This window comes from Garra rufa, chromosome 11, assembly GCF_049309525.1.
Source record: "Garra rufa chromosome 11, GarRuf1.0, whole genome shotgun sequence".
In the NCBI taxonomy this organism is placed as follows: Eukaryota; Metazoa; Chordata; class Actinopteri; order Cypriniformes; family Cyprinidae; genus Garra; species Garra rufa.
The window spans coordinates 41,033,232-41,060,874 of NC_133371.1; the positions used below are offsets into that span (position 1 = coordinate 41,033,232).

At 36.3% G+C, this 27,643-nt stretch overlaps 1 protein-coding gene across 1 annotated transcript in view; it reads left to right on the forward strand.

The window, feature by feature from the left end:
* kcp (kielin cysteine rich BMP regulator) overlaps positions 1-27,643 on the forward strand; it is a 62,643-nt gene that overhangs the window by 15,860 nt on the left and 19,140 nt on the right. Inside the window, exons 9-29 of the mRNA XM_073850214.1 lie at positions 143-236; positions 319-392; positions 502-681; positions 2,768-2,861; positions 2,967-3,049; positions 3,134-3,227; positions 3,452-3,534; positions 5,498-5,586; positions 5,690-5,780; positions 6,314-6,413; positions 6,511-6,596; positions 9,866-9,962; positions 10,372-10,512; positions 10,971-11,080; positions 14,101-14,194; positions 15,072-15,163; positions 15,876-15,969; positions 18,561-18,701; positions 25,559-25,671; positions 26,153-26,246; positions 26,336-26,544. Of these exons, the coding sequence (XP_073706315.1) occupies positions 143-236; positions 319-392; positions 502-681; positions 2,768-2,861; positions 2,967-3,049; positions 3,134-3,227; positions 3,452-3,534; positions 5,498-5,586; positions 5,690-5,780; positions 6,314-6,413; positions 6,511-6,596; positions 9,866-9,962; positions 10,372-10,512; positions 10,971-11,080; positions 14,101-14,194; positions 15,072-15,163; positions 15,876-15,969; positions 18,561-18,701; positions 25,559-25,671; positions 26,153-26,246; positions 26,336-26,544 (2,253 nt within the window). The remainder of the gene's footprint in view (positions 1-142; positions 237-318; positions 393-501; positions 682-2,767; positions 2,862-2,966; positions 3,050-3,133; positions 3,228-3,451; positions 3,535-5,497; positions 5,587-5,689; positions 5,781-6,313; positions 6,414-6,510; positions 6,597-9,865; positions 9,963-10,371; positions 10,513-10,970; positions 11,081-14,100; positions 14,195-15,071; positions 15,164-15,875; positions 15,970-18,560; positions 18,702-25,558; positions 25,672-26,152; positions 26,247-26,335; positions 26,545-27,643) is intronic.

The following is a 27,643-nucleotide window of genomic DNA, read 5'->3' on the forward strand; positions in this document are numbered from 1 at the left end:
CAGTGATTTTTCAAGAATTTGCAAACTTTTTTTTTCAGTCTAGAATGACCGAACAACACCAGAGGGTTAAACAAGTCAATGCAAATTGCTCAGCCAAACAACTTTGATCATATTAACCTGGATTGCATGTGTTCATTTGCAGAACAGTCAGGTGAGATGCGACCCCATCCAGTGTCAACCCACGGCGTGTCCAACCCCCTACAGGAGACCTGGAGAGTGCTGTCCGACCTGCTCCGGTACAACAAGCACATTTGAGCTCTTTCATTTGACTGCCATCATTTATTTGTGACTGTGTCTATTTTATTGCATCCTTTGCAGCATGTAATGTGGACGGTCGGCCCTACAATGGCTCTTACAGCACTGTTGATGGCTGCCAGATCTGTAATTGTCAGGTGCTTCTCTTTCACTTCCATATGTACAATGAATGACATGTTCTTCTGAACAAGTTAGTGGATAAAATGACCTCACGCTTGTTTGCACGTGTTGTGTTTTGCTCGTCAGGGTGGGAATCAGGCGTGTGTTGATGTGCAGCGGTGTCCTCAGACATGTCAGGATGGCGTGAAGCCGCCGTTCGGCTCCTGCTGCCGAGATTGTTCCCGTTGTGACTTTGAGGGGCAGGTTATCCTCGACGGCGTCTCTGTTCAACACTCCCGTGATCCCTGCAAACGCTGTGTGTGCAATGTAAGCCTGTGAGATGCCAGTGTGCTTTTCTGTTTTGTCATTGGTGGGGTTGGTTAACACAAGGTTACAGTTAGACATAGCACTTTTAGAATATTTTAAATAAATGTATATTTTATATTACAAGAGCACTTATATTAGTGAACTAATTATTTTGTATTCAGTTGACAAAACTTTTGGACTTTTTGAGAAATTGTAATGCCTATAGTATAATATAGTGCTTATTGTTTTAATACTCCTCAGAAAAAATAAGCTTTATATTATATTTTTACATTACTGGGAAGTAATATGGTTTTGCAGTTGCTTCTCACTAATTGCTCAAAGTGTTGTACGCAAATGTAGGCCTTTGTGTAGGTTTGCAACATTTATCACAAAATTAATGGAAATAAAAATTTAAACAGGAAGTGTTATGTTGTAAATTCAAAATGTGACATATTACTTATTTTTGCAAAAAAAAAAAAATTATTATTATAACTATTTTGGTTATTTTGGTATTTTATTTTAACTACTATTGTAATATTTATTTATATTTTAAATTAACTTTTATTTTGTATTTAGAGTTTTGATTTTAAATTGTTTCACATTTAGGTAATTTTAAGTTTCTGTCATTATTATTATTTTAGTATTATATACTACTATATATCTCTCTTTATATATAATTAAATAAAATATTAATATAGTAGTAGTATATAATACTAAAATATATATATATTTATATATATATATATAATATATATATATATATATATATATATATATATATAAACAACTTCAATTTATTTTATTTTATTTACCAAGGCAATATGTCTATTTTTGTTTTTAAGTTTTTTTTTAAGTTATTAGTTTTTCACGTTTAAGTTTTCATGTACTATTTATATTTTTTATTTTAAAAAAATTTCAGTGACCAATTTTAAACAGATTCTGTTAACAATAACACCACTGTACATAACTGTTTTTATTTTTAACTATATTTATTTTAGTTTATTTTATATCCCAGAGAATGCATGAACTAATCATTTTTTACCCTAAATGCATTGTTAATATTTTTTTCAATGCATTTTATCTTAGCTGTCAAAGCAATATGTCTAATTTTAGTTTTTTATTTATTTGTAATTGTTTTGTTTTAATTTAAGATTTTTAGGTTTTTAACATTAACACCACTATACATAACTAATTTAATTTAATTTAATTTAATTATACACATTTTTGCCCTAAATGCAGTGTAAATCATTTTGAATAAAACAGCTTCGATTTATTTTATTTTAGTTAGTTGCCAAGGCAATATGTCTTATTTCATTTTTTTCCCCATGTTTTTCATGTAGTGTTTATATATTTTTATTTCAAGGTTTTTTATTAACCATTTTTAAACATTGATAAACAACTGATCAAAGTTTTGCCCTAAATGCAGTGTAAATTGTTTTGAATAAAACAACTTCAATTTATTTTATTTTAGTTAGTTGTCAATGCAACGTCTAATTTCATTTTTTTTTCATTGTTTTATTTATTTATTTATTTTTTTTAAGTTTGTTTTTCATGTAGTATTGATATATTATTTATTTCAAGTTTTTTTAATGAACAATTTCAAACCATTTTAGTTAACAATACAACTGTACATAACAATTTTATTATTTTATTTATTTCACAGAGAATGCAAAAACTGATCAAATTTCTACCCTAAATGCAGTGTAAATCTTTTTGAATAAAACAACATTTTATTTTAGTTAGATGCTAAGGAAGTACGTCTAAATTTTTTATTTTTTTTTTTAAGTTGGCATTTTTCATGTGTAGTATTTTTTTTTTATTTCAGCTTTTTGCAGTTATTTTGACCAGTTTTAGTTAACAATTACACCACTGCACATAACACACATTACTTGTAATGCTTTATGCTCATCGTTGTCCACACACAAACAATATTTAACTGTTTAAAATGCATCTTGTACAGTATATATATTCTAAAATTTACCAAAAGCATCCTCTACGCTGGTGCTTTGTGGTCTTTTGTGAGTTTGTGTTTAAGTTTAAATAGTAAGTTTTTTTCCCCTTTAAAATCAGCACTAATTGAGGAGATGTGTGTTTGTTTTACTTATAGTCAGGAAACATAGTCTGTAACAGTGAGCCATGTCCTGAACTTCCCTGTAATTTGGTGGAGACTGTAGGTGGAGAGTGCTGTCCCAGGTGTCGAAGTAAGTGTGTTGTGAGGTTTTTCTGCTTTTTTTTTTAAATGACAAATGACTTAAGATTTTCTTTAGTTCATACTTATCAAAAGAGTTTTTTGTCTTGACATGAAGGTTGTGTCCAGGACAATGTGCGGCACCAGCACGGCTCTGAGTGGAAGCTTCCTCATGATCCCTGCACGACCTGTACCTGCACAGTGGGTCTTCTTCACCTGTTACAGAGCTGTTTTTGGACCATCAGTGCTTTATTCTTTAAATGTACTCTCTTTCTATCTCTATAGGAGGGTCAGGTTCACTGTGAGAGTGAGCGCTGTAATATCCGCTGTAGAAACCCAGCCTCTGCTCCTCCTGGATCCTGCTGTCCTGTCTGTGACGGTGTGTTTAATCTTTGAAATATGATGTTAAAACTTGTTTAAAATATTTACCAAGTACAGAATAGTGGAGAACATGTAATCAAAGTTCTGTCAGTTTACTTTTTTGACAAATACTGGATGTTATTCCAAAAAAAGAAATCGTTAAGAGTTTAGCAACAGGTTAGTAAATGTCTAGTAAATAGCTAGTTATACTTTATATTAGTTTGCTGCTTTTATTTCTCACAGGTTGCAGTGTGAATGGAATAGACATCCCGAATGGGATGACCCTGCCACCAGGACCCCCATGTGATCCCACGTGTAGATGTGAGGTAAGTTGTGACTTTTGTCTATCATTTCTGCTTACTTTTTATTTTTTTTTAAATTGTATCTTATTGCATGAACTGATAAAAGGTTCATTTTTCAAAAGGTTTCACGTTTTTAATGCTTATATTTTTGTTTATATACTGCTTCACTGTCATAGATATGTAAACTTTTTATTTTATTTTACTTTATTTAATTATTTCTCAGAGATTGTATGAACTGATCAAAAAAATGTCAGTATAGAATACGTTTTCTGTTTGTATTTTTACAATCTGCTATGCTTCACTGCTGTTATTTGATTAATTGTATGAGTTAATTTTAAAATATTTAATAATTTTATTTTAGTAAAAACATTGCATTTTGTTTGTAAACTGCTGCTGCTTTCCTGCCATTGATGTAATTTTTATTTTATTTTAAGTTTTGAAATATTTTATTTATTGTTTATAACTTGCTATTCTTCACTGTCATTATATTTCAAATTTATTTTATTTTATTTTATTTGATATTTTATTTTTGTAGAGATTGCATGAATTGATAAAATGTTTTTTTTCAGTATACAAACTTTTTTGTTTATATACTTTTTGTTTATATACTGCTTCACATTCATTGATATGTAAATGATTCTATTAATTTTATAAATTAATTTTAAAATATTTAATAATTTAATTTTTGTAAAAAATGTGCGTTTTGTTTGTAATCTGCTGCTTTACTGTCATTGACGTCATGTTATTTTATTTTAAATTTTTAAAAATTAAATTTTTTCTTTATGGCTTGCTATGCTTCACTCGTATGTCAATTTTATTTTATATTTTATTTTTATTTTCTTAGAGATTGCATGAATTGATAAAGAAATTCAGTATACAAAAACGTTTTTCATTACTTATATTTTTGTTTTTAAACTGCTTCACTTTCATTGATATGTAAATTATTTTATTAATTTAATCAATTAATTGTAAAATATTTAATAATTTTATTTTAGTAAATAATTTGCATTTTGTTTGTAATCTGTTGCTTTGCTGTCATTGACATGTAATTTTTATTTTTTATGTTTTTAAATATTTAAATTTTTTGTTTATAACTTGCTATTCTTCACTGTCATTGTATGTCAATTTTATTTTATTTTAATTTATTTTATATTTTATTTTATTTTCCTAGAGATTGCATGAATTGATCTTTTTTTTTTTTTTAATATACAAAAAGTTTTTCAATACTTATATTTTTGTTTATATACTGCTTCACTTTCATTGATATTTAAATTATTTTATTCATTTTATTTTAGTAATGCTTTTCAAATCCTGGCTGCTTTACTGTCATTATTATGTAAATTATTTAATTCATTTTAAATATTTATAAATTTTACTTTAGTAATGTTTTTCAAAATATGGCTGCATTTTTGTAATCTGCTGCTTTACTGTTATTATTATATTGTTTTTTTTATATTTTACGTTTTTCAGTATTTTTTTGTTTTGTTTTGTCATTGATATGTATTTTGTTTTATTTAAAAGATTGCATGAACTGATACAATTTTTTTCTTCAGTATACAAAATATTTTCAATATATACTGCTTCACTATCATTGATATGTAAATTATTTTAATATTTTTATTTTAGCAATGTTTTTCAAACCTGGCTGTATTTTTATGTAATCTGCTGCTTTACTGCCATTGATATGTAATTTTTTGTTATTTTTATTTAATGTTATTTTATTTTTTAGTTATTTAAGTTCTTCAGTATTTTTTTCACTGTCATTAATATGAACATTTAATTTAATTTAAATTTTGTATTTATATTTTATTTTCCAGAGAATGCATGAACTGATCAAATGTTTACTCTGAATGCAGTTTAAAATGCTTTAAATATAAGTGCCAAAAAAAGTAATAAATTCAATAAATTGATTCAGATGAAATGCTTTTCCAAAATGAAAAATAATTACATTTTAGAAGTTTGTAACAAACTATATATTTTTTTTCAGAATGGGAATATTAATTGTGTTCAGTACCCACCCTGTCCACCGACTCCCTGTCGTAATCCAGTCAAGAGACGAGGAGAATGTTGTGCACGGTATTGACATTTCATCACGCTTTTTACTAAAAGAGTAAGCACGAAAGATATGAAACACTTTTTATTTAACCTTTATTAATCAGTTCTGTATGTTGGTGTTCAGATGTGAGGAGTGCAGTTATGAGGGTGAGTCGTACACAGACGGTCAAACCTTTGTGTCCAGACAGGATCCATGTTTAAGATGTCAGTGCTCGGTGAGTGTTTAATAGTGTTTACTATATATATACATATATGTGACCCTGGACCACAAAACCAGTCTTAAGTCGCTGGGGTATGTTTGTAGCAATAGCCAAAAATACATTGCATGGGTCAAAATTATTGGTTTTTCTTTTATGCCAAAAATCATTAGGAAATTAAGTAAAGATCATGTTCCATGAAGATTTTTTGTAAAATTCCTACTATGAATATATCAAAATGTAATTTTTGATTAGTAATATGCATTGTTAAGAACTTAATTTGGACAACTTAAAAGGTGATTTTCTCAGTATTTTGATTTTTTTGCACCCTCAGATTCCAGATTTTCAAATAGATGTATCTCGGCCAAATATTGTCCTATCCTAACAAACCATACATCAATAGAAAGCTTATTTACTGCGCTTTCATATTATATATATACATCTCAGTTTTGTAAAATTTAATCTTATGACTGGTTTTGTGGTCCAGGGTCACATATATGATCATGTGAATGTACTTATGTGTGTATGTGTGGGTGTATCTTATAATGCAGGGTGGACAAGTGTCGTGTGAATCTGCATCATCTTCATGTCCGCCTCCGAGTTGCACGCACCCAACGAAACCACATGACCAGTGCTGTCCGACTTGTAACAGTAAATAAGCATGCAAACATCTTTCTTTTAAGAAAGATCTTTCTTTCTTTTTTTCTCTAATATTCAACATGATACATGTGTTTTTACTGTATTGCAGCTTGTGAACATGAAGGAAGGGTTTACAGAAATGGAGAAGAGTTCAGGCCTCCTGGTGGAGGTCCATGCATTCAGTGTTCATGCAAGGTGAAAGAGTGAAAAAAAACTATTGTGAATTCAGTTTAAAGCAAGGCTAATCAACAGAATTAGTGATGAAAATAGTTCTTAACGCAGGGTTTTTAATTTTGTCAGTGATTGTGACAGTGTTTGTTAATTAAAGACATACTGTGGATAAAATGTGACTCTGGACCATAAAACCAGTCATAAGTCATAAACAAGTCATCATCTGAAAGCTGAATAAATAAGCTTTGGTTTGTTAGGATAGGACAATATTTGGTCAAGATACAACTATTTGAAATCTGGAATCTGAGGGGGCAAAAAAATCTAAATACTGACTGAGAAAATCACCTTTAAAGTTGTCCAAATGAATTTCTTAGCAATGCATATTACTAATCAAAAATTAAGTTTTTACAGTTTTTTACAAAATATCTTCATGGAACATGATCTTTACTTAATATGCAAATTATTTATAGATAATTTTGACCCAAACAATACATTTTTTGCTAATGCTACAAATAAACCCGTGCTACATAAGACTAGTTTTGTGGTGCAGGGATTTTGTGAAAAATTGACATGTTTAAATTAATATATAAAAATGCAAATAAGACATGACAAAATATTGAGTAAATTTAAAGGATATTTTCATTAAAAGATAAAAACTATGAGTTAAAAACAAAAAGCTGGGTAAATCCCATATGGGCGAGGTAAAAAATATCAATTTCTCGATTTAAATCGATTCTCATTTTTACGAAATGATATCGATTCTTAAGAATCAACTCCCAAGAAACGATTCGTCTAGTATGTTTTCAGTTAAAGAAAGCAACATTTCAGAGCACCTCCTATCCAATAAATTGCAATAAGCTTTGTGCTTTGTTACTTCTGATATGAAACAAGGCCTCATACTTCAAATTCTGTCCATTTATTTACAATATTCAAACAGTAAATGCTGTTTTGTCACTGTTTAATCACCTTAGTTCAAGAGAAGCGTCAGTGTGAACTGATCATCTCTTCCAGTTTCAGCACAAAATGAACATGAACAAACATCCAAAGGTATGGTAAAGAAAGAGTAAAACTTACCGAAATCCGTATCCTGTTTTATGTAATCGCTTAATCAGTGTTTTAACCACGGAAGCCCTGCTAAAAAAAAACAGCTAAAACCAGCCTAAGCTGGTCGGCTGGCTGTTTTTTTCAGCAGGGAGGACTTCAGTATAACAGCTTGTAAACAACAAAGTCATGTAACGTCGTGTTTACCTCAGAATAAAACATATTCGGTGACCTTAAACATGTCAGTTAGACAAATAAACTCTAGAGAGGACTGAATAAATGCAGCATATAATTTATTCATTATATTTTTTTATTTCGTTCAGTGTTTATGTTTGAATAAATCTGTCAAGTTTTATGACAGACACCATTTAAATGGTTATATTTCAAAAAACTAATTGGAGTAGAAATGTGTAATTGTAACTTTATTATTATTATTAAAACTTAATTAATTGTGATTTAAGTGTTTGTATACAAATCAGTTGTTTTTTTTTACCTTCAATATTATAGACTCTCATGTATATTTTACAGCATTTGTTGATAGATTTTTTTTTGCCCTGAGAAAATTTGGCATGTTCTGTACCTGATATACAGTTGAGGTCAAAGGTTTACATGCCCCTTTCAGAATTATTTGACCAAAATAAGAGGGATCATACAAAATGCATGTTTTGTTTTTTGTTTTGTTTTTTAGAACTGATCTGAATAAGATATTTCACATAGAAGATATCAACAAGAGATAATAATAGTTGGATTTATAAAAACCATCCTCTTGATTCCTAATACTGTACTGTTATCTGAATGATTCACAGCTGTGTGTGTGTGTGTGTGTGTGTGTGTGTGTGTGTGTGTGTGTGTGTGTGTGTGTGTGTGTGTGTGTGTGTGTGTGTGTGTGTGTGTGTGTGTGTGTGTGTGTGTGTGTGTGTGTGTACCTGGTATTCATCACGTTGTGGGGACCAAATGTCCCCACAAGGATAGGAATACCAGTAGATTTTTACCTTGTGGGGACATTTCTCAGGTCCCCATGAGGAAACAGGCTTATAAATCATGCACAATGAGTTTTTTTGAGTAAGTAAAAGTATGCACAATCTCCTGTGAGGGCTAGGTTTAGGTGTAGGGTAGGTGCAGGGCGATAGAAAGTACGGTTTGTACAGTATAAAAACCATTACGCCTATGGAATGTCCCCATAAAACATGTAAACCCAACGTGTGTGTGTGTGTGTGTGTGTGTGTGTGTGTGTGTGTGTGTGTGTGTGTGTGTGTGTTTTTTTGTTTTTGTTTTTGTTTTTGATTAGAGATAGTAGTTCATATGGCCCTTGTTTGTCCTGAACAGTTAAACTCCTGCTGTTTTTCAGAAAAATCCTTCAGGTCCCACAAATTATTTGGTTTTTCAGCATTTTTGTGTAATTGAACCCATTCCAACAATGACTGTATGCTTTTGAGATCCATCTTTTCACACTGAGGGCAACTGAAAGACTCATATGCAACTATTACAGAAAGATCAAACACTTGCTGATGCTTCAGAAGGAAAAACAATGCAATAAGAAAACTTTTGAACAGAAAAGGGTTGTGTACATTTTTCTTTTTTGCCAAAATATTATATTTTTTAATTTAGTACTGCCCTTCAGAGGCTACAGAAGATGTTTCCCAGAAGACAAAATAAGATATATTTACCCTGATTTTCAAATGTAAAAAGTCCCCCCCCCCCCCCCCAGCACTTTATGCATTGCTTAAAGCTGAAGCTTCTGTAATAGTTGCATATAAGTCCCTCAGTTGTCCTCAGCAATGAAAAGAGGTATCTTAAAATCATACAGTCATTGTTGGAAAATATTTTTTCTGAAGAACTGTTTTAACTGTTTAGGACAAACAAGGGACTCATGAACAACTATCACTAAACAAAAAAACACAGCTGTTGATCATTCAGGTAACAGCACAGTATTAAGAATCAAATGTATGAACATGCTTGAAAAGGGTCATTTTTATAAATTCAACTATTGTTTTCTCTTGAGGACTACATGAAAACATATTTTATGTGAAATATCTTATTCAGGTCAATCGCAAGCTTGTGAATCAGATTTAAACCGAATCTTGAAATTTGTGTCAAAACCTAGCCCTATGACTCACGCACACTGTTTTTATGATGTCTTACGTGAGTCTTACTTTATGTCAGGAAGAGGGCAAACTTGACACACCCCAAACCCACTGATGTCACTGAAGCCATTGATTCCTGTGTAACATTATATTGTGTTATTTTGTTAGAATGGTAATGTGAGATGTCATCAGGAAAGATGCCCAGCTTTGAGTTGTGCAGTTCCCACTCCGGCCCCTCCTAACACCTGCTGTCCAGTGTGCAGAGGTAAGACATTATACGTTATACGGTATATAAAACACATTCTCCCATACAGTGCCATTCAAACGTATTTTTTTAAGAAATTAATACTTTCATTCTGCAAGGATTTTTTAAATTGACCAAAAGTGACAGTTGCTGTTCTTTAGAACTTTCTATTCTTCAAAGAATCATAAGTATCGGCATTTTAGAATGATTTCTGTAACATCATGTGACACTGAAGACTGGAGTAATGTTGCTGAAAATTCAGCTTTGCATCCCAGGAATAAATTACATTGTAAAATATATATATTTTTTTAAATTGTAATAATATTTCACACCATTGCTGTTTATGCTTTAAAAATCAAATAAATGCAGCCATGGTGATCATTAAAAAATTAAGGGTTTATATGTGTTCATTCTGTGTCCATGTATGCAGGGTGTATGTGGAATGGTGTTCAGCAAGAGGAAGGAGCCACGTGGATTGACGCAGGCCGACAATGTGCTTGTAGGGGCGGACAGGTGACATGTAGTAACGACTGTCCCCCCTCAAACCCCGAGCCCTCCCCATACCCCACAGGTAAGGGAAAGAAAAGAAATGTGAAAGAGACAAAAAGAGACAGAAGCACTGTTCCGAAGCCAAATGAGTTGACTTTATGTCTACATAATGAGTCACAAAAATGTGTAGTAAAAGCATGTAGAAAAAGAAGTAAAAGCTTCTTGAAATTTGTTTAATATCTGTATTACATTTTTATTACATCTGAAAATGTATAAAATATCTGCATTTCTATTTTCTTAGTCCTGTTCTCAGTACTGACTAAAATAGGTATAGTAACATTTCACATACTGTCTACAGTTTTAAAATATCTGGAATGTTCTCAAAACACTTACAACTGCTGTCTAGGTAGTCATCTCACTAGGGTTTGGAGTAGAGCCGCAGAATATTCAGGCTAAGAGGATGAAGCAGTGGCTGCTTAGACTAACATCAGTCACAGTTCAATCCAGCAAGTTGTTTAGATGTTGATAATTGTATGACAGATAATTGTCGTGGTGACTCCTGTGGGCAGTGCCAGTACAAGCAGCGCTGGTATGAAAATGGCCAAAGGTTTCAAGACCCGGATGATGCCTGTACGACGTGCCACTGTCAGGTACATGCAATTGGAAATCCTAGTTTTAACATTTTATGAATGTTTACTACCAGACTTGAATGGAGTTCTGGGTCTGTATGAGCAAGCATTAGCCAACTATTTAAATGTTTTAGTGTTTAATAAATGCAGTGGTGGACCAAGTACACAAATCAAGAACTTTAGTTAAAAGTACAGATATGTACAGTGCCTTGCGAAATTATTCATACCCCTTAATTTTTTTCACATTTTGTTATGTTGCTGCCTTATGTTAAGCTACTTTAAATTTACTTTTTATTCAATCTTTATCAATCTACACTCCTTACTTCATAATGGCAAAGCAAAAAATAGGTTTTTAACATTTGTGCAAATTTATTCAAAATAAAAAACTGAAAAGATCCCGTTGCATAAGTATTCATACCCTTTTCTGGGACAATTGAAATTTAGTTCAGGAGCATTCATATTGCTTCTAGATGTCACTACACTTCGAATGAGTATGATTTAGAAAGGCACACACCTCTAAGAAAATGTCAGCTGAAAATGCATATCAGAGCAAAAACCAAGTCCTGAGGTCAAGATAACTGCCTGTAGAGCTCAGTGACAGACTTGCGTTAAGGCAATGATCTAGGGAAGAGTTCAGAAAAAAATCTGCTGCATTGAAGGTTCACAGAAGCATGTAGCCTCCATTATCCATAATGGAAGACGATTGGAACAACTAGGACTCTAGAAAATGTCTGCCAGCCCCATCCAAGCTGACAGAGCTTGAGAGGTGAAAAGGTGAGGCAAAGAATGGCAGATAATTGCCAAATGCAGATGTGCAAAGCTTGTCACATCATACCCAAAAAGACTTGAGGCTGTAAAGGTGCTTCAACTATGTACTAGTTAAGGGTATGAATACTTATGCAATGTGCTTATTTCAGTGTTTTATTTTTAATAAATTTGTAAAATTTGTCATTATTATGGTGTATGGAGTTTAAACTGATGTGGTGAAAAACTAATTTAAAGCAGTTTAACATAATGCTGCAACAAAACAAAATATGAATAAAATGAAGGGGTATGAATACTTTTGCAAGGCACTGTATAATAAAATATTACTCTAGTGAAAGTAAAAGTACTCCTTTTTCAATTTTACTTGAGTGAAAGTACAAAAGTACTAGATTTTCTTTATGTACTTAAGTAAAAAAAAAAAAATACTGTTTGGGGATGCACCAAATGTTCAGCAACCAAAATTGTTTGGCCGAAAATAGCAAAAAAAAGATCTTTCAGTGTTCAGCCGAATAAGCAAAAAGACAGAATAAATTATACTGAAAAATGACATGATGCAATTAAATAGAGGCACACACTAATGCAGCAAACATGTGGGCAATGTGGAAGCATTTAAAACTGTCCGAGAAAGATGCAAAAATCATTACAAGCATCGACAGCCAGAGACTGTTTGGAACCACATCAAGTTTTGGATGAGATGAGAAAGGGGTGGCTGTCGCTGGTTACTGTATGATGACTGAAATCACCAGATAGGCTAAACCATTAGTAAATAAACTACAGAACGTTATGTTGTCTAATACACGCATGAATTGTATTTATTCTAACAGCACTGCAAAAGCTTGTTAGCCAGGGTTCAAAGTATAAAGCGCAGGAAAAATCTGTGCTGAAACAGCTTAATGAAAGAATCATTCATAAATCTGCTTGAAAGTCTACTTGTGGGTTTCCGCCAAAATAAAAGTCAGCATTCATATATGTTAGTATTGTAATTTTACTGTTGTTCTGTAAAAAAAAAAAAAGTAAGACAAAAATAATGATAATAATCACTACAACAGCTCTATTAATACATTTATTATAACATTCTCCTTTGCTCAGCAAGGCTGCATTTATTTGTGCATTAAAAAACACATGCCTGATTTAAGAAGCGGGTCTTAAAAATGGCCAAAGAATATTATTTTACTAACTTATTAATTTTAAGTTAAATTGTGCTTTGTTGGTAGGCTATAATGTCTACTAGAATGTTAAAAGTGTTCAGTGTTAAGTAAATATTTTTAAATTGTTGTGTTGTCATTTTTTTTTTTTTTTTGGAAAAGCAAGACAAATCTGTAAAAAGCACGTATTGGCTATTTAATTTATGCAATGGTGAAAAAAATAATCAGCCTCCAGCCGTGTTTAATTTTATTTGGCTTCGGCCAAATATTTTCATTTCGGTGCATCCCTAACTTAATTAGGTTACTAAATTTGGAAGAACATTTTAAGGAAAATATAAATATATTTTAATGTTTTTGTCTTTTCAAACCTTGTCTGTGGTTTAAAAACACAATGCCCCCACTTTGTTAATTACTGTAGTTACTATGTTCTGAACATCACATCCTTTTTTTCCCTCAGACGTAATCTAGGTGGTTGAATAAAAATATTTGGACTTAATATCTCAAATTTACCTCAACTTAACACCAGCAAGCTTGTTAGCTATCAATATTTACTTATTTTCAGTATGGTTATGAATAAACGTTCATATCTGTCTACTCGACTAGTTGATCCAAACAGTATAAAAATATATATACCGTTGATAAACAATATAAAAACAGCCGTCACATAGGGTTAAATGAATAGCATTTTAATAAAACTGCTAATGTTACAACAAGGAATATGAACGTGTGTGTCTGCATTCAAGCATTTCAGTAGGCCTAATTGGCCCTTTACAGCAGATTTAGTTTATAAACAGTTAACAGTTTTGACCTAAACAATAATTAATCCTAAAATTCAACACGCTTTAAATTATTTAATTTTAAAAATACAGTAATAAAACAGTAATAATAGTAAATATTTTTGCAATTTGAAATAATTTTCTATTGTAATATATTTTAAAAAGTAATTTATTCCTGTGATGCAAAGCTGAATTTTCAGCATCATTTCTCCAGTCTTCAGTGTCACATGATCCTTCAGAAATCATTCTAATATGCTGATTTAAAAAAAAAAAAAAAATTTTTTTTTTTACCTGTACTGTCATAATTATCAGCTAGGGTATATACATGAATGTGTATGTGTGTCTGTGTGTGTAGGATGGTCAAATACTATGTGGTTCAGCATCATGTCCCGGACTGACGTGTCCTAATGCATACACTCCTCCTGGAGAGTGCTGTCCCCAGTGTCCAGGTACATGTTCACTCACTAACCTCAGATAACTTGATCTTAGTTGTGCACACTAACAATTAATTTTTCTTCCTTTTCAAGACTGTTATATGATAACCACATCATTACTAATGGAGATACTGTTATAGTCACAGCCATAACATAAAAGGTTAGACACAAAAGGGCTTGTTCAATAGGGGAATTTACTTCAAAGCAAAAATATAACATAAGGTGTGGAGGAAAATAGTTAGGATAATAGAAAACAAAACAAAGGGTAAGGCAACTGGACCACCACTAAAAATACATAATACAGGTTCAAAACATCTGGAATGGTCCCATAATGCTTACACTTGCTGTCTACTTTGGCATCTCACTAGGGTTTGGAACAGAGCTGCAGAATATTCAGGGCTGCTTAGACTAACATTAGTCACAGTTAGATATGTGCCAGTATTAGGTAATGTGATATATCATGATAATGAACGTGCATGATATTCACAGTATTTTAAGGTGCCCATGATAACAATATCATGCACGTTCATGATAATACAGTTCAAACTTTTGATTTTAATCACATGTTATTAAAATCAAAAGTTGTAACTGTATTATTTAATAGACCCAACCTAACATGAACTAACAGGTGTTTTTTTTTGGCAGAAAAAAACAAATATTGCTTATTTTTAGTTGTAATGCATTAACTAAGGTTAAATAATAGTTATTTTCCACTTTAATCTGTTTTCAAAGGTATATTGTTAACACTGTTTGCAACTTTTTTCAATATTGTGATATATGATAAAAGATTTATGATAAAAGCAATTATCGCAACATGAAAATTTGATACCATCACATGCCTAGTCACAGTTCAATCCAGTAAGTTGTTTGGATGTTAATGATTGTATGACAGATGACGGGCGCTGCCAGTACAATCAGCGCTGGTATGAAAACGGCCGAACGTTCAAGGACCCGGATGATGCCTGTACGACGTGCACCTGTCGGGTATGTGCAATTGGAAATCCTAGATTTAACATTTTATGAATGTATATTACCAGACTTGAACAGGGTTCTGGGTCTGTATGAGCAAGCATGAGCCAACAATTTAAATGTTTCAGTGTTTATTAAATGCCAGTAAGTGCCAGTACAGCAGTGCTGGTATGAAAACAGCTCAAAGACCCGGCTGATCCCTGGTTAATGTGCACCTGTTGGATATGTGCAATTGGTAATCCTAGATTTGATATTATGTGAATGCTTCATACCAGACTTGAAAGGGGTTCATGTTTTGTATGAGCAAGTGTGAGCAACTATTTAAATGTTTCAGTGTTTGTTAAATGTTTAACATTTTCGGGAAAATGTTTTACAGTTCTTGTTATAAGTTTGAATTTGAAATGATTTTAATTAAGTCTCTTACACTCACCAAGGCAGAATTTATTTAATTAAAAATACAGTAAAACAGTAATATTAGTAAACATTATTACAATTTGACATTATTTTCTATTGCAGTACATTTTATAATGTAATTTATCTCTGTGATGCAAAGCTGCATTTTCAGTATCATTACTCCAGTCTTTAGCGTCAACATGCTCCTTCAGAAATCATTCTAATATGCCGATTAAAAACATTTTTAAAAAGTAATGTTTACAAATTTTAACAAATACTCTCAGTTTTATCAGCCAGTTTGTATACATGAATGTGTCTGTGTATGTATGTGTAGGATGGTCAGACATTATGCAGTTTAGCAGGATGTTTGGCGCCGACTTGTGCTAATGCATACACTCCTCCTGGAGAGTGCTGTCCCCGGTGTCCAGGTACATGTTCACTCACTAAACTCAGATAACTTGATCTTAGTTGTGCATATTAACAATCACCTCTTGTTGTTTGTTTTCTTTTTAAGACTGTGAATATGATAACCACATCATTACTAATGGAAATACTATTATGGTCACAGCCATAACATATAAGAGGGTCAACCCCAAAGGGCTTTGGTTATATAACATAACATAAGATGGGGAGGAAAATAGTTGCGAAAACAACTGGGCTCCAATGTGGCAACAAGACTTTTTATAGCTATGCTTGGACAGTCCACAGGTGTAGGGGATCACAAACACAGAAAACAAAACACTTATGACCCCTGCAGGGCGGACAAATCATTACAAAAAGGGAATAAATTAACCAGTTGAACTACACACTTAACACCTTAACTCCCTTAAAGTCCCCCTGAAATCAAAATTAAAGTTTTTTGGCTTTTAGTATGAATATATTAGCCTTAAGGTTATCTATAAGCTAGTGTGCTGAAAAACAAAGACAAAATTCGCTTTTACAAGATATGGGCATTCAAAACTTACAGTCTCGTCACTTCCGCCAATATGAATCAAGGATTTGGATGATATCACCGTGCACTTCAGTTTCTCATCAAACGTTCTGTCCATTCAAATGCTCTCTAGAGTCCGTAATGTCCCGCCCCCTACACAGAGACGCATTAACCCGGAGCAGATCATATGCGCTCATATGTACGGACGGCATGTATTAAATTACACAGCCTCAGCTTGATTATGATCACTATTTCGTTTCAGCAAGTTTCATATTGAATCTGTGCGGTAATTTATTAGTCTGTGGCTGTCATAAGCTTACAAATGCGGCTTTACCGAGCTCAACGGCTCTTGCCCAAGCAGATATTAATGGAACGCTATTGGCTATTCAAAATTAGTGGGCGGGGCTGGGCGATATGTTTTGTTTCAGTTAAAAGTACGTCACCACATAGAATAACGCTGCGTGTTTCAAGGCACTTCAGTGGACCTTTAAAAGTGAACTATCACCACAGAAAAATATTTTATAGACAAATCTTAAAAGGATAGTTCACCCAAAAATGAAAATTTGATGTTTATCTGCTTACCCCCAGGACATCCAAGATGTAGGTGACTTTGTTTCTTCAGTAGAACACAAACAAAGATTTTTAACTCAAACCATTGCAGTCTGTCAGTCATATAATGGCTAAAACTGAATGTGAATGGGATCCAAGACTTTGAGAGTCAAAAAAACATAGACAGATAAAACCAAATTAAACCCTGCGGCTTGTGACGATACATTGAGGTCTTAACACACCAAACAATCGGTCTGTGCAAGAAACTGAACACGAACAGTATTTATGTAATTTTCTTAATTAGCAGTGTTGGGGTTAGTTACTCAAAAAAGTAATATATTACATATTACATATTACTCTCAAAAATAGTAATGCCTTACTTTACTTTATTACTCCCTGGAGAAAGTAACTAGTTATATTACTAGTTATATTACTAGTTACATTTTTTTTTCTTACACAAAAAACTGTTATTCTAAACAAAAAAGCATGACCTACTGCGTGCATCCAGTGCATACGCGATCTCATAAAGCTCTTATAACACAATGGATATTATGCACAATTAATCTTTCATAAAGGTCTACGTGTGTTGTGATTCGTAAGCACGCAATATTCAGCACTGTTCAAAACTTTTGAGCAGTGAGTGAATTCTATCTTAAACACCATTGATTGGCGATGCGTTCCAAAAATCAGCAGATGGCTACATTGCTCATGCTGCAAACAAGTTTTAAATCGAAACTGCCTATTCTTGCTCTTACTAATCATATATGTTGTTCTTGCTGCTTTTGTGCAATAGATGAATAACATTTTTTTTTTAGATATTTTATGTTTAGATATTTCTATATTGCGGGAGTCCCGCGAATCATTTCATTTTCCCGCATCCCGGATCCACACACACACTAGTCTCTACCCGCCCGCACCAGCACACGCACTTGTCCATCAAGTTTTGTCCCGCGCCGCACTCTGTTGCGTTGGGTCCCGCGGGTTTGCAGGTCTCTGTTTGCAAGTGCCGCTCTGCTGCTGGCTGCCGGGTGTCGACCAATCGGTGATGGTAATTTAATGATACCTCGTGCCAAACCCAGACCAATCACTGTTCCATTCACGCCCCCCTCCCCTTCCCTTCTGTTCTCTGTGTTGTCGTGTGCCTTGTGTGTGATGAAGGTGCTACTGGCAAATGTAACGCAAGTAACTAGCTCGGGAAAACTGTAATAATATTACAATTTTCAGACGAGTAATGCCTTACACTACTAGTTACTGAAAAAAGTAATATTATTACAGTAACGCGTTACACCCAACACTGTTAATTAGTAACTAGTTACACCCAAACATGTTTATAGTACTCCAAATGTTTTTCCCAGTCCGATTAGTATAGCCCAAAACATGACAATAAATGACCATTTTCAGCAGCAATAATCAGCTAAATTTGCAAGTTCTGTCTGGTTCAGTGGCATTGTTTACGTTCAGTGCTGCCAATGTGGCCTATTGATGACGTGTTGTGAAAACGGTAGTATATATGTGTTCATTCTGTGTCCATGTGAGTAGGATGTCTGTGGAATGGGGTTCAGCAAGAGGAAGGAGCCACGTGGACTGATGCAGGCCGAAGATGTTCTTGTGTGAATGGACAGGTGACATGTAGTAACGACTGTCCACCGCCGAACCCTGTGCCCTGCCCAAACCCGACAGGTAAGAGAAAGAAAATGTGAAAGACCTTGTCTGGCAGCATCCTAGCCAAATCCTGATTGATTAGAATCACTCTGAGAAAAACACTTTAGAGTTTGATGTTAGTTTGTTTTGCTAAGCTACTGAGTTGGTGCTGTTAATATCACAAAAATATACAGTAAAAGCATATCAAAAAATATATATAAGCTTATGGAAAATATGTGTATGTACATTTGTTTTAAATGATTACTTCACTTCCAGAACAAAAATTGGCATATAATATACTGACCCGTTGTCATCCAAGATGTTCATGTCTTTCTTTCTTCAGTCGTAAAGAAATTATGTTTTTTGAAGAAAACATTTCAGGAATTCTCCCTATAGTGGACTTCAATGGTGCTCCCGAGTTTGAACTTCCAAAATTCAGTTTAAATACAGCTTTAAAGGGCTCTGAAAAAGATCTCTCCCAGCTGAGGAAGTAGGGTCTTACGTATGTAACTGTGGTTCTGTGAATTCCGGATGACCGCCAGAGGCGGTGCTTAGCACTAGTGGATAATCGCTGCGCCAGCTAGATAGGTCGAGAAGAAATACCAACAAAGTCATGTAATGACATAGACCGAGATGCAAGGATATAAACCACAGCAGCTCGGCCCCCGGCCTCGGAATGCTTTCTCGCGCATTCCGAATGACGAAGAACTCTGGCGGTCATTCGGAATTCACAGAACCACAATTACATACATAACTAGCATTCTGTTTCATTCCTCCTGACTGCCAGAGGCGGTGCTTAGCACTAGTGGATGACACGTACCAACACAGTCATGAGGAATGCCACCCACCTGCATCAAAGATGCTCCAGAAGGACTGCAGAACTCACATCATGGGAAGCAGCCACGTTGACCTTGTAGAATCTTCCAAACGTACATGGAGAGGACCAGGTAGCAGCTGCACAGACCTCCGCCAAGGAAATTCCCCGTAAAGTGGCCCAAGATGAAGAGACAGCCCTAGTAGAGTGACAAGTAACACCCACTGGTAAAGGTTGGTTAGAATGGCAATACGCTAACTTTATCACCTCTACAATCCAGCGTGCTAACCTTTGCTTAGACAAAGGAGCGCCTTTGCGTACCTCACCATAACAGACGAATAACTGATCTGTTCGTCTGAAATAAGCAGAAGACTTCACATAGGCCCTCAAAGCCCGTACAGGACACAGCAGATGAGACCTCCCCCCACCTGCATCGGAGGGAGAATGAGCAGATTGAAATGCAGCCAGATGAATAGACTGGTTTACAAATTGAGGTGACAAGACCTTAGGAAGGAAGGCTGGATTAGGCCGAAGAATGACCCCAGAATCCTCTGGTAACCAGCGTAAGCACGACTGACTCACTGACAGGGCATGAAGCTCACCAACACGTTTAGCAGAAGCAATGGCTAACAGAAAAGACACTTTCAAGGACAGAAACTTAATATCCACAACCTCCAATGGTTCAAACTGTGGTGTACAAAGAAACTCTAGAACAAGCGGCAAGTCCCAAACAGGAAAGGGAGTAGAACGAAGAGGCTTTAAACGCCTTGCTCCCTTCAGAAGACTACATACAAGGTTGTGAGACCCCAAGGATGCACCATCGACCGGGGTATGATAAGTAGAGATGGCAGCAACATAAACTTTTATGGTAGAAGCCGCCTTGTTGTCATCCAAGAGATGCTGTAAAAAACTCAATACTTTTGGCACAGTACAATGAACTGGGTCAAGTCCTTGATCCCCACACCAAGATGAAAAAATCCTCCAACGAGCCGCATAAAGCTGTCGTGTTGAAGGAGCCCTAGTGTTACCAAAAGTGTTCAACACTGCTGGCTCACAGTCAGTTAAGTGAGAAGTGGACCCACTGGCCAAACCCAAAGCTGAAGACAAGCAGGATCTGGGTGCCAAACACGGCCGTTCAGCTGAGAAAGGAGGTCGTGTCTGATGGGAAGCTGCCACGGTTCGCCCTGTAGCAGACTCAGAAGAAGGGGAAACTATGGCCTTGCTGGCCAACGAGGTGCCACTAAAAGCACCCTGTGTTTGGACAGGAGTTCTCTGTGTAGGGTCTCCCATAAAAGTGAAAAAGGAGGGAATGCCTACAATAGGCAGTTCGGCCATTCATGAGCCAACGCATCCTGTCCCAGCGGGCTGGATGCCTCTGTCCTCACAAACCACCAACGGCAATGCGTGGTTAGCTCCGAGGAAAACAGATCGACCTCTGCCTTGCCGAACCGTTGCCAAATCAGCTGCACCACATCCGGGTGAAGCCTCCATTCACCCGGAAGCAGCAGATCCCTGGACAGAGCATCCGCCACTTGATTGTCCGAGCCTGGAAGATAAACTGCTTTTAATGAAGCCAGTCCGGGAGACCGGTTGCTGCCCTGGTGATTCAAATGAAAGACTGTGCACTTGTTGTCGGACCAGATTAGTATATGGCGGCCTAACAGATTTGGCAAAAAGTGTTGTAGCGCTAGATACACTGCCTTCAGTTCCAGAACATTGATATGTTTGAAAGCCTCCTTTGTTGACCAGTGGCCTCCAATCCCCCTCTGGTTCCACATTGCCCCGCATTCTGTTAGTGAAGCATCGATTGTGATCACTTCCCGACGAGAAGGTACCACTCCTAGTGACACTCCAGCCCTCAGAAATGTCACCCGTCTCCAGGGTTTCAGTGCTCTGACACAAACGAAAGAAACAACAATCATGCGACGGTGATGCCTTGTTGAATCTAGCCTTAAGCTGTTGCTCCACCTCTGAAGAGGCCTGAGGTGAAGTAACCCTAAGGAAATCACGGATGTGGCGGCCGCTAACATCCCCATCAGTTGTAAAAGAACACCATAAGGTATCTTTGCCCTCAGATGGAAACGAGTCAACAACTGAAGAATACTGACGGTCCGAGTGTGAGACAGTGTGGCAGACATTGTGACAGAATTGAGTGTCATTCCTATAAAGGTTATGGTCTGCTCTGGAACCAAATGACTCTTTGTCTCGTTCACAGTAAGGCCTAGCTTCTGCATATGCTCCAGAACAATCCTAGTATCGCGTAGAGCATGCAATCTCGTTGGGGCGCAGAGTAGCCAATCGTCCAAGTAAGGCAGAATCCTCATGCCCTTGGACCAAAGAGGAGATAGAGCTGCACTCACACACCTCGTAAAAACACGAGGAGCAAGAGACAGACTGAATGGCAGGACTCGGAACTGATGGACTTGACCCAGAAAACTGAATCTTAGGAACTTCCTGTGGTGGGGAGCAATAGGAACATGGAAGTAAGCATCCCTCAAGTCCACACTTACAAACCAGTCTCCTTTCATCACAGACCGAAGAACGTCGACTGTGTGTAACATCCGAAAATGAAGACCCTTTAGAAACACATTGAGGCGTCGAAGATCCAGAATTGGTCGGAACCCACCATCCTTTTTTGGAATCAGGAAGTACGTTGAGTAAAAACCGTCCCTCTGTCTGAGAGGGGGAACTTTTTCTATGGCTTCCTTCAACAACAGCGAACAAATTTCCATGGAAAGGGCCATTGAACTGGTTGCATCTTTGACGACTGTTGGAAGAATTCCTGAAAACTTTGGAGGCCGGCGTCGGAACTGCAATGTGTATCCCCTGTTCAGAGTCGTCAGAACCCAGGGATCGGATGTTGATGTTTCCCAGTAATGTAGATGTTGTGCAGTGAAACGACCGACTGCCAGCCCCAAAACTTCAGGGTTTCTGGTTTCTGCCCTTTGAACCTGTGGGGGGACGATGACATGGCCCCCCTTGATGGTGACGGGGAAAAGGGCGACGTGACTGAGCCTCTTCGGTCACTCTGTGTCGCTGTGACGTCTGAAGTTGAGGACCACCATGATGACGCATCCGCTGCTCTAAGCTTGAGTAGCGTGGGTGAGCTGGCGTCAATGGCATCCTAAAAGAAGGAGCCCATGGGGCCTAGGTTAACTGACGGGTGGCCTCTGACAACTTCATTCTCTTTTCTAATAGTTCAGAAATATTGGAGCCAAAAAGATGTCCCGGCACAATTGGAAGTTCCCTCAGCATCTTCTTACAATCTTCAGACAACCTTGCCTGAGCGAGCCATACCTGGCGTCGGGCTGTTAGAAGGGTTGCCGAAAGCGTCCCAAGTTCACGCGTCACATGACCTATAGTCAATAGGGCAGTCTGTAAGAACTGAGATACAGAGGGGTCAACATTCATAGACTCTAATGTGGTGTTACAGGCAAGCAGCAGCTGGCAAATTGTATTCTCTGCCCGAGTTATGTAAGCTACAGACTCGTATGCTCTTTTCAATAACGTGTCAGTACGATTACATTGGGCGCTTGGGCAGTGGACATTACCTCAAAGCGCTTCATCTGGTGATACCACCAAAGCTGCCACCGGCTGTTCAATTTCAGGTGCCCGACCAACTCCAATAGAGTCAGCCTCAGCCATTGATGCAAGAATGCGGGCTGTCTTTGACCTCCTCTTAGGCAAATTGGAGCCTGTTAACGCATTGGAGAATTCAGTCACAAAGTCCTTGCATGGAGGCATAGCAAATGTATTATCAGCATTTTGTTTAAAGAACACATTAGTTTGAGCAGGCTGAACACAGTTATCAAGACCCAAACGAGCCACTTCCATCTGCAGAATCGAAAGAATGTCATCAGGAGAAGACTGGTCTGCACTAGATGAATGTACAGACCCACCGCTTGAACCACCAGCAGCAGACAGGCCGGAGAGAACATCCTGTGGGGGGGCAGACTGTATGACAGGTTCCACCAACGCTTCATCAAGGAAATGTTCATTTAGATGCATTTATGGATAGAACGTCTAAATCGACAGTATCTGGAGGTTGGAAATCAAACTCGTTCATTGAAGCGTCCTCAATAGGCGCGGCTAATACCGGGGGTTGTAATGACTGAAGAAGACGTTTCAACTCTGCCATCTCTGAGGAGAGAGTAGCAACAGTCTTCGACAGCGAAGTTTCTGTCTCCGGTGAAGATTTCTTTTTAGTCGGCGGAGCACCAGCAGCCGCTGATGCGCAACGTTTTTGAGCACGCCGTGGCACTGAATGCGACTGTGCAAGGCTAGTAGACGAGTTAGGATCTAGCTCTGCCAGACGAAACTGTCTTTCTGATAGCGGCAGCATAGCGCAATTCAAACACGGGTCAGTCAATGCTTCTTTCAGATGCTGAATCCCCAAGCACGATGCGCAACGATCGTGTCCGTCATCGGGAAGTAGTGTGTTTGGTCACAGTTTGAAGCTCGGTGGAGAGATGGCGATATGAGAGCTGTGAGCCATGACTCAGTCAAAAACAGGTCCTCGGTAGCACCGTAGGAACTCAAAACTGATCAAATACACGCACAGGAGATCAGGCCTTGATAATATCTTTGGATAGAACCGAAAGATTAAGTGAGAGGAATCCCACTTGAATATCAGAGTTGCCTTCGGATAGAACCGCAGGGCAAATGAAAGCTTGTACGACGACAAATACGCGACAATTCAAATATATAACGTTATAGGTCAGCGGGAAAACGCTACCTAAGTGCGGTCGAAACCAGCCACCGGATAGTACCGTGAAGCACACTGTATCGCCGACACCACAATCAAATGTAAATGTATACTCACGTAAATGAAGAAAAAAGGATCCAAAATATCCGATGATAGTGCAGAACGCGCTGTCACAGCTTAGGAGGGCGAGTCCTCGCAACTCAGTAAGCTGCATGGAACAGTGCTAATCAACAACCTATCATAAGCGAGAAAGCGAAAGAGGCTGGGTGCCGAGCTGCTGTGGTTTATATCCTTGCATCTCGGTTTACGTCATTACATGACTTTGTTGGTATTTCTTCTCGACCTATCTAGCTGGCGCAGCGATTATCCACTAGTGCTAAGCACCGCCTCTGGCGGTCAGGAGGAATGAAACTGAACGATCTATCATTTTCAAAGAAAAAATACAAATGTATATACTTTTTAAACTGAAACGCTTATCTTGTCTAGCACAGTTAGGGTAGGTTGAAAAACTCCCATCTCATTTTCTCTAACTTCAAAATTGTCCTACCTTGCTGCAGAAGTACCGACCCAGTGTTTACAAAGTGAACATGCAAAAGAGGTCAAACGCCCTTTACAAAAAAAGTAAAACAGCAATGAAAGACGATTTTGAAGTTGGAGGAGAAAATGAAATGGGAGTTTTTCGACCTACCCTAACTGTATTGACCCGGATTACATAGAGTACGCATGCGCATGGCAGTGCTAGACAAGACGAGCAATTGAGGTTAAAAAAAAGTATATGCTCTCTTTGTATTTAGAGCTTTTTGAAGATGCATTTAAACTGCATTTTGGACGTTCAAACTCGGGGGCACCATTGAAGTCCACTATATGGAGAAAATTCTTGAAATGTTTTCCTCAATAAACATAATTTCTTTATGACAGAAGAAAGAAAGACATGACATTTTGGATGATGTTTTTTTGAATGTTCAAACTCGGGGGCACCACTGAAGTCCACTATTTGGAGAAAATTCCTCCTATTTGGAGGAAAACAAATTCTGAAATTTTTGTTCTAGAAGTGAACTTATCTTTTAATATCTATACAAGCTTAATTTGTATATTTTGAAGTATTTTGAAAATAATATTTGAAAATGTATAAAATGTATCCTATTATCAGAACTGACTAAAATAGGTATAGTAAAATTTTACATACTGTTTCAAAACACTTTACATCTGGAATGTTCCCTTAGTGCTTACAATTTCTGTCTAGGTAGGCATCTAACTAGGGTTTGGAACAGAGATGCAGAATATTCAAGCTAAGAGGATGAAACAGTGGCTGCTTAGACTAACATTAGTGACAGTTAAATCCAGCATGTTGTTTGGATGTTGATAATTTTATGACAGGTGGCGAGTGCTGTGGTGACTCCTGTGGACAATGCCCGTACAAGCAGCGCATGTATGAAAACGGCCAAACGTTCAAGGACCCGGATGATCCCTGTATGACTTGCACCTGTCAGGTACATGCAATTTGAAATACTAGATCTGACATTTTATCAATGTTTAATACCAGGTTTGAATGGGGTTCATGGTTTGTATAAGAAACTATTTCAATGTTTCAGTGTTTTCAACATTTTGGGGAAAATGTGCTGTTCATTACAGATCTTGTTAAAAGTTTGTAAACTGAATATGATTTTTAAATGTTTTACACTCTTACACTCACCAAAGCTACATTTATTCAATTAAAAATACAATAAAAACTGTAATATTAGTAAATATTTTTGCAGTTTTAAATAACAATTTTCTATTGTAATGTATTTTATAATGTGATTTATTCCTGTGATGCAAAGCTGAATTTTCAGCATCATTACTCCAGTCTTCAGTGTCACATGACCCTTCAGTAAAAATTTTTTTTTTAAAAGTACTGTCGTAATTATCAGCTAATTTATATACATGAGTGTGTGTGTGTGTGTGTGTGTGTGTGTGTGTGTGTGTGTGTAGAATGGCCGAATAAGCTGTGATTCAGCATCATGTTCCCAACCGACGTGTGCTAATGCATACACTCCTCCTGGAGAGTGCTGTCCCCGGTGTCCAGGTACATGTTCACTAACTATCCTAAGGTAACTCCATCTTGTGCACACTAACAGTTATTGTCTCCCCTTTGTTGTTTTGTTCTTTCTCAAGTGAGTACATGTGAATATGACAACCGCATCATTGCTAATGGAGATGCATTTCCAAATCCTTCGAATCCATGTGAGGATTGTGTTTGCAATGAAGGACATGTGAACTGTGGGAATCGTGAGTGTCCGAGGCCAAACTGTAACAATCCCCAGCCGGGCACGTGCTGCCAAAACAACTGCAATGGTGAGAGTCATAAGCATCAAGCTCAGTTTGTATTCATTTTCAGTTTTTACCTTTATTAGGGTGTATTTTTCCTGAACACTTTTACAATTACATAATCTATGTCTCAATCTAATCTATGTCTTAATAAAAATATTTAGAAAATAAAATGTATAACTAAGCCTAGAATATAGAATAGTAATTTATTAGAGGCACATTTGCCCCATATTTTGTTTTTTGAGGGCATTTTTGTCACATCACACTCTTAAAAATAAAGGTGTTTTAAAAGGTTCTTGAAGCGATGCCACAGAAGAACCATTTTTGGTTCCAAAAAGAACCATTCAGTCAAAGGTTCTTTCAAGAACCATCTTTCTTACCTTTTTGTAATCTGAAGAACCTTCGTTTGCCACAAAGAACCTTTTGGTTATTCAGATATTTAAGGTTCTTTATGGAACCATTTAGACAAAAAGGTTCTTCTATGGTATCGTGAAGCACCTTCTTTTTTAAGAGTGTATTATGAACCTTGAACATCCATGGAACCTTCCAAATGCAAAAAAGTTTCTTTATAGTTTAGATTTTTTAAATGATCTTCAGAATGGTTCTTTCAGGAACTGTTCACTGAAAGGTTCTGTGGAGAACCAAAAATGTTTTTTTAATGGCATCACTGCAAAAACACCATTTTGAAACCTTTATTTTTAAGATTGCAGGTAGTCTGAAAACCTCTTAAAGGGATAGTACACCCCAAAATTTTAATTCTGTAATCATTTACTCATGCTCATGTTATTCCAGACCTGTATGATTTTCCCTCTTTTGTGAAACATAATAAAAGATATTCTGAAGAATGTTGTTTACCAAACAGTTTCGGTTCCTTCTGACTTCAAGTATGTTTTTTGTCCCTACACTGGAAATTATGGGAAATGAAACTGTTCGGTTGCCAACATTCTGACCGTAAATAAATATAAATAGATAAAAATAGACACAAATAATAGTACTAAGCTAAAAGAATGTGGAAGCTCTTTCCTATGTGTATATGCAAACCAGTCACTAACATTACAAAGCTTCTCTGCCTTTCCTTCAGGATGTAGATATGCAGGTAATGACTATCCAAATGGAATGGAATTTCCTCATCCGTTAGACAAATGCAGGACTTGC